At 31.9% G+C, this 8,915-nt stretch overlaps 1 protein-coding gene across 1 annotated transcript in view; it reads right to left on the reverse strand.

Moving 5' to 3' along the window:
• Nucleotides 1-4,540: 4,540 nt before the first annotated feature.
• Nucleotides 4,541-8,915, reverse strand: part of LOC137641269 (uncharacterized) — a 23,769-nt gene continuing 19,394 nt past the window's right edge. Inside the window, exons 3-4 of the mRNA XM_068373696.1 lie at nucleotides 5,238-5,489; nucleotides 4,541-5,029 (exon numbers count right to left, since the gene is read on the reverse strand). Of these exons, the coding sequence (XP_068229797.1) occupies nucleotides 4,541-5,029; nucleotides 5,238-5,489 (741 nt within the window). The remainder of the gene's footprint in view (nucleotides 5,030-5,237; nucleotides 5,490-8,915) is intronic.

Consider the following 8,915-nt stretch of genomic DNA (forward strand, 5'->3'; position numbering starts at 1 on the left):
TATATATATATATATATATATATATATATATATATACTGAATATATATATATATATATATATATATATATATATATATATATATATATATATGTATGTATGTATATATATGTAAATATATATATACATATATATATACATATATATATATATATATGTATGTATGTATGTATATATACATATGTATATATATACATATATATATATATATATATATATATATATATATATATATATATATATATTTCTTCTCTTTCTGGCATGTAGTTAGGTTATGGACATTGGCAGGCCATATTACATTGAGAATGACTTATAATAGATGGACAAGGAAAATAACAGAATGGGTCCATAGAGATTGCAAACAAAGCAGAAGAAGAAAGAGAAGACGATGAATTGGGAGCTAAGAAAAATTGTCGTTATAGACTGGTATAGAAAGACCATAAACAGACGATTGTGAAAGGACGTGCCTTAGGTCTTTGTCCTGCAGTGGACTAGCAAACGGCTGATGATGATGATGATATATATATATATATATATATATATATATATATATATATATATATATATATATATATATATATATATATGTATATATATATATATATATATATATATGTGTGTGTGTGTGTGTGTGTGTGTATGTTTATGGCTCCCGAAGTATCTATTAAGCATGAATTGATAACCGTTTGATATATAAATCTGGTTGACAGTTTATCTATATATCAATTGCATACTAGGTATATAGTATTTAGCCTATAATATATAAAGAATGTCTGAGGCCTTTGTCCTGCACTGGACTAAAAACGACTGCAATTGTTGTTGTTATTATAAAGTTATAAACAATTGTATCTCGAATAAATGGAATACTGGAGTAAACAAAACAAGAATAAAAATAATAAAAACCCTCCGAGGGGGGGCAGGGGGGGGGATTGAGGGCGCAACGGAAGTCCGCTGGCTAATACACAGAAGTTACAGCATCGAGCGAGGTTCCATTCATCTTCGGGCTGAGAATTCCAGAGGCCGTAATTACAAAGACCCAAAGGTAATTTTATAGTCCAGTGGAAGTTGCAGCAGATCAGTAGCCGAACTGATTTGGTGCAAATAGTAAAATCCAACGGACGACCTTTGCTCACTCTCTGCTAAAGGATTACTGGTGTGAGCTACAAGGGGAAACCTTTGGGAAGAGCGAACACTATTTGATACACCAGAATTCACGGAGGCGATTAGAAACTCTATATATCTATATATATATATATATATATATATATATATATATATATATATATATATATATATGTGTGTGTGTGTGTGTGTGTGTGTATATATGTATATATATATATATATATATATATACATGTGTGTGTGTTTGTGTTTGTGTGTGTGTGTGTATGTGTGTATTGGTTAATGGTCTCTAATGGAAAATCCTGCTGAATACTTATTTATCTATACGAGTAAATATTTCATCATACGTAATACTTATACTCTCAATAATATAAATAAATTATTTAATGACAGTAATGATAGTTTACGATTCAAATCCCAGCCTAAAAATCTGCAGTAAAAGCTTACATTAAGAAAATATGAGGACTATTGCATTGTCTAACAATACCGGAGAAGTCTCTCTCTCTCTCTCTCTCTCTCTCTCTCTCTCTCTCTCTCTCTCTCTCTCCAATATACCTACAGCGAAGAGTGACGAAAATATTCATGCATGATCACCAAATAGCATGAATATGTTTCCCGATAACGCTAAATCAAAATATCAAAACTTCATGATTTATTTGCCAATATAGAAACCAAACACGAGGAATGATAATAATTGGGTTTGTCAATACTCCATGCCAGCCATTGTTTGCGTAGGAAACTGGATAAATATCCTGCATTTCGTTGAATTGGTATTTGCAGTCACTCGTGGATATTTCAACGAGTGTTGAATATCATTCGCTTATTTCTTTGGCCTTATCCTGAAAGGCACTTCAGGAAATCAAGAGGAAATAAAGTATTTCCGTTGATTGGAATCAGGCCTCGTAAAAGATGCTGTTTACCGTATGTCTTATGGGGTGACATACAAGTAATAACAATGATTCTTTGTGCAGTCCGTTTCGCGTTTTGTGTTTTATGTAAATTATCCCAATTTTTAAATATTTGATATTTATTTTGATTTGTAGCCTATTTATTTTTTGTAAAATACTGTAAAAGTTCATGTATATATATATATATGTATATATATAAATATATATATATATATATATATATATATATATATATATATATATATATATACACAGCATATATATATACACAGCATATAATATATATATATATATATATATATATATATATATATATATATATATATATATACATGTATATATACATATATATATGTATATGTACATATATATATATAATATATATATATATATATATATATATATATATATATATATTGCAAAAGAATAAGTACGCAAAATATCAAGTAATAAAATGCAATTATATTTTACAATAAACGATGCAACAATCTGTTTACCATTCAACTCTACAAAATGTTATAACTTCGTACTTTTATAGATCTCGTTCCTTTTCACGTAATCATCATCTGGTTAAGGATTGAGGAAATGTAATCTCTTACCTGTGCTAGTAGACATTACCTATGCGCACCTACCAAAATTACATTTCACAACCTAACCTAACTAATTATAGCCCATGTTAAACTTACTTGACCATTCCGTACCTTGAGTAATCTTGCATATACATTACCATCAATTAAGTGTTTTCTTGTTTGAGGGTACTTTCAGGCACACTTTTCTGTCTCTCCTTTTTCGTTTCCTCGCCGTGCTGTTTTCTGTATTGGAGCTCTTGGGATTATAGTATTCTGCTTTTCCAACTATGACTTTAGCTGAGCTAATAATAATAATAATAATAATAATAATAATAATAATAATAATAACCGTTTCAAGTATCTTATAACTCCGACCCCAGCCCAAACATAAATTGATTTTAGAAGACCCTTCAGCGTCAACTACATTGATATCATCGCAATTATGAATACAGACTATTTTGATGATCATTATCTTTATAATTGGGAATCAAGCCAAAGGTATATTGAATATGCATATAGGTAACAAAATAGCCGTTCTGTTTTAACTAAACATCTATTTTATGCTCACGATATATCCTTGCACGTATTTCCTTCTCATCGGAAACGTTATGAATATGCAATAATAATTTAGCTTTACTAGATATACATATATGTCCAGATTAAATAAAATACAATAATTTTATGGCTGGCTGAAATAATTAGTTAGAATTTTCTATTTGATATTTTCTTGGTCGGTGAAATGTATTTGAAATTCATGAGTTCTTGTTTTAGCTGATTATATTAATAGTAATAGCATGTCAAGGAATGATTTTTCGGTACTGTAGCATACAGTGATTCGTGATAGGGACAAAAAGTACTATTTCCATGAAAGGACAATTGTTAAAAATTGAAGAAGTATGTATATGCTTCACCACAATTTTACTTCCCCATAGAGAGGAGAAATTACGATAACCATACATCCTACAGCAATGAGAACAGTTATCATAAAGGTGTTATTAATGACGGTGATTATTAGCAATGATAAAAGTTGTAGCAAGGAAAAATACAGTAGGCGAGCCGAGTGGAAATAACACGAGACAATTACTGAATAGATTAGGCCTTTTGTTCCTCGTAAATCAAAGTAAATGGCGCTTGATTATATGTCTTCTTTTTTATACGAAAATAATAAAGATTTTTCTATTTTTTTTTCTCTACATTAACAAAATGCAAATGATACAGCAAGGAAAAAATGCTTTGTTTTTTAAATAATTTTACTCTTTGCAATAAAAAATACATTGTAAATCACAGTTTTTTTATTCCTCATTCGAAAAAAGCGGGATATTTTTATAATATTTATATATGCAAATTATGGAGACTTTCATTTAAATGAAGTAGCCATTTTGTTTAAAAAGTGTATAGCATGAAATTTTTCAGTAGTAATATAAAAACGGAAATAATCCTCAGTAATTTTTTATACCAAGTACATTTGATACAATTCCCTTGATATACTTAAAATCAACATTGTTTGATAAAATAAAGTCCTAAAAGAGCTTGTGCATTAAGCAGCACAGGAGGTCTTCTGGGTGAAATACTTGATATCAGCCAAATAAGAGTGATAAAAATGCTTGATTAGGTACAGAAGACAAAAAGATATTCAGGAGATTTATGTACCAATGAAGCTGTATTATAAACCATACTATGATAAAGAGACAGATAACCTCGTCAAATGAATTTCATTATGGTGTAATAAAGGCTTTCAGAAAGACGAGCTCATCCTCGTGGTGTCTTTTAAGTTATGGATTTCCATAAAAGACCCATAGGACAAATAAGCCTAAATGGCAAAAGGTATTCAAGAGACCGTTAAAAGACACACGTTCTAGGTCATTAAGAGACACACACACACACACACACACACACACACACCCAGATTGACTGAACAACATCGTCGGTCAAGGGCTCAAAATCAAGAGGATGGGGATGCGATCTGGCGGGAATGAGAGTACCTGACGGCCTGGAGGAGCTGACGGGCTGGGGGACCTGGGAGTACCTGAGGGGCGGGTTGACCTGGGAGGATCTGACGGGCAGGGGGATCTGGGACGACCTGATGGGTGGAGTGACCTGGGAGGATCTGTCGGGCTGGGGGACCTGGGAGGACCTGATGGGCGGAGTGACCTGGGAGGATCTGTCGGGCTGGGGGACCTGGGAGGACCTGATGGGCGGGGTGACCTGGGAGGATCTGACGGGCAGGGGGATCTGGGACGACCTGATGGGTGGAGTGACCTGGGAGTACCTGATGGGCGGGGTGACCTGGGAGGATCTGACGGGCTGGGGGACCTGGGAGGACCTGAGGGGCGGAGTGATCTCGGAGGATCTGACGGGCTGGGGGACCAGGGAGGACCTGAGGGGCAGAGTGATCTCGGAGGATCTGACGGGCTAGGGGACCTGGGAGTACCTAATGGGTGGAGTGATCTCTGAGGATCTGACGGGCTGGGGGGACTTGGGAGGTCCTGAGGGGCGGAGGGATCTCGGAGGATCTGACGGGCTAGGGGACCTGGGAGTACCTAATGGGTGGAGTGATCTCTGAGGATCTGACGGGCTGGGGGGACTTGGGAGGTCCTGAGGGGCGGAGGGATCTCGGAGGATCTGACGGGCTAGGGGACCTGGGAGTACCTAATGGGTGGAGTGATCTCTGAGGATCTGACGGGCTGGGGGGACTTGGGAGGTCCTGAGGGGCGGAGGGATCTCGGAGGATCTGACGGGCTAGGGGACCTGGGAGTACCTAATGGGTGGAGTGATCTCTGAGGATCTGACGGGCTGGGGAACCTGGGAGGTCCTGAGGGGCGGAGGGATCTCGGAGAATCTGACGGGCTGGGGGATCTGAGGGCCTGAGGGGCGGAGTGACCTGGGGGAACCTGGGAGAACCTGGGGTTCGGGGCCAGTTTGATGGTTTCTTGCCGGAGTGGATGAGGTTACAAAAAAAAAAAAAAAAAAAAAAAAACACCTATTGATCCCAGATTCTTGATAAAGATTCTTCAGTAAATTGACAATCTGCTTCTCGTCTAGATAGGGTCTTAGCATAACAAACACTGCAGGATATTGAGGACGTCATTAACATTGCACTTGTCAAAAATCTCATATGCTAAGTACAGTGGCTGAAACGAAAGTAAACAGGAAGATCTAAAAATTACATTGAAACGGAAGGAAACAAATGTTATTTCAAATCCATTGTTTGCTGCTTACGAAATCTATTAAATCTTTTCATATCGTCAGAACCTTTTATATTAGTCTTGCATTATTATTATTATTATTATTAATATTATTATTATTATTATTATTATTATTATTATTATTATCATTATTATTATTATTATTATTATCATTGTTCTTGTTGTATTACTTGCTAAGCTACAACCCTAGTTGGAAAAACAGGATGCTATAAGCCTAGGGGCTCCAACAGGGAAGATAGCCCTGTGAGGAAAGGAACAAGGAAAAATTAAATATTCTAATAACAGTAACACTAAAATAGATAATTCCTATAAAAGCTATAAAAACTTGAAAAAACAAGAGGAAGAAAAATTAGATAGAATAGTGTTAACGAGTGTACCCTCAAGCAAGAGAACTCTAACCCAAGACAATGGAAGACCATGTTACAGAGGCTATGGCACTACCTAGGACTAGAAAACAATGGTTTGATTTGGGAATGCCCTCCTAGAGGAGCTGCGCGCCATAGCTAAAATGTCTCTTCTACCCTTACCAAGAAGAACGTGGCCACTGAACAAATTATTACAGTGCAGTAGTTAACCCCTTGAGAGAAGAATAATTTTCCTTAATAGTTCTCGTACACAATGCTGAAATATATTTCAAGTGGTAATTAAAGTAATTCTTGGGCTTAATATTTTCATAAAACGATATCTGTAGTTTTTAGACGTAGGTTTAAAGGTCACTCATGAATAGCAGATGATACCTTAGAAACTGACCATTTATACGTATGATCAGCATCCTTATATCATGCGTAAATTATAAAATATCTGCTGAATTTGACATAAACTCTGAAAAGAGGTCCATCATCATTACTATATATCTACTGTATATATATATATATATATATATATATATATATATATATATATATATATATATATATATATATAGAGAGAGAGAGAGAGAGAGAGAGAGAGAGAGAGAGAGAGAGATATTTATATATATATATATGTGTGTGTATATATGCATATATATACAGTATATATATATATATATATATATATATATATATTTATATATATATATATATATATATATATATATAAATATATATGTATTTGAAAGTATTTCAGGAAACATAACAATTCTTACAAGATTCCTAATATTTTTCATATATATATATATATATATATATATATATATATATATATATATATATATATATATGTGTGTGTGTGTGTATGTATATATGTATATTTATATAAACATATGTATATATATATATATATATATATATATATATATACATACATATATATATATTCTTATATATATATATATATACAGTATATATATATATATATATATATATATATATATATATATATATTCGAAAGTTTTTCAGGAAACATAACAATTCTTACAAGATTTCTAATATTTTTCATATATATATATATATATATATATATATATATATATGTATATTTATATAAACATATGTATAAATATATATATATATATATATATATATATATATATATATATATACATACATATATATATATATATATATATTTATATAAACATATGTATAAATATATATATATATATATATATATACATACATATATATATATATATATATATGTATATATATATATATATATATATATATATATATATATATATATATATATATATATATATATATATATATATATATATCTGTTCACCCTCCACGCATTCAGCTCTCTCTGTCCTTCAGGTAGAGAGGAGACTTAGTCATACACAGTAATAATAATAATAATAATAATAATAATAATAATAATAATAATGATAATAATAATAATAATAATAATAATTAACACATGCATGGCATCTCATAAGCATCATCAGGACTGAACACATAACGTGTATCTTGCCTCTTGGACACCGTTTCCTTGTCTCCCAAATGACGGAGGCACTGTCAGATACGAGAGTCAGAAGCCGGCAATAGACATTTCATTTCCGGTGGTTTCCTGACATCACACTTCGGATATTCTGGGAACACCACTGGTTGGCAGAAGGCGTTTTCCACACAAATGCTTTTTATTATTATTATTATTATTATTATTATTATTATTATTATTATTATTATTATTATTATTATTATTATTATTATAGTAATGATATACTAACCGTAAATACTCCAACTTAGTTTTTTTATTCAAGAGCAAACAAATAGTGTCAATCAGTAGATAATTAATCATTCATCCTAGCTCGGATGGAGACGTAAAATGTTGATATGTTTAATCTTTAATTATTCGAATATTAAATTACAAATTAACTTTACAATTTCTGAATGTGTTTAATAACTGAACGGGTGTTTAACGAAGAATTGAGATCCTGGAAATATGAAATATTGAATATTTTCATAATTTAAAATAATCTGATATATTATCCAACTAATCATTTTTAATTACAGGATGTTCATAGCAAAGATATACATGAATACAAGATTATTTATTTATTCATATACTAATACTTTTGTTTATATTATTCTTATTGTAAATCTAATGGATTATTTTGACTGATTTGAAAATATTTACATTTTAATCCATTTCAGGTCATAATTTATTTTTCTAACAATACGATGTTAAAATATCAAGATACTTTTTGTCCGTTTACTTCTGTATTATTTTTCGAAATCAAATGTATTTTAACTTAGCCAAATCATCATCCCTTGGTGACTGACGCCTCTTCGAAATATTACGGAAAATAAAAAGTATAAAGAGAAAAGTCGTATTTTCCATATTAAACTGTCTGAAAAATCATTCCTGATGAAAGGTGTTACCACTGGGACTTATCAAAACTCTCCAGATCAGTTATATCCAACTGTCTATCTATTTTTATATTTATCCATTCCAACGTGAATTTTATAAACGAATCAGGTTGATCTTCAATGAGACGTTGAATACTTTAGCTTGGAATAACATTGAATAAACCTAAAGTATTAGAAAGATATATCCCAAATTCCCAAAAGAACTTGAATTACGTAGAAAACGTATATTATATTCATCAATATTGTAATCCACTATCATGTCTTCCCTGAGTGATCAGCTGATTTCAGTATCATTTCTTTTTATTTCATGAATATT

This window comes from Palaemon carinicauda, chromosome 5 (genome assembly GCF_036898095.1).
Source record: "Palaemon carinicauda isolate YSFRI2023 chromosome 5, ASM3689809v2, whole genome shotgun sequence".
Lineage (NCBI taxonomy): Eukaryota > Metazoa > Arthropoda > Malacostraca > Decapoda > Palaemonidae > Palaemon > Palaemon carinicauda.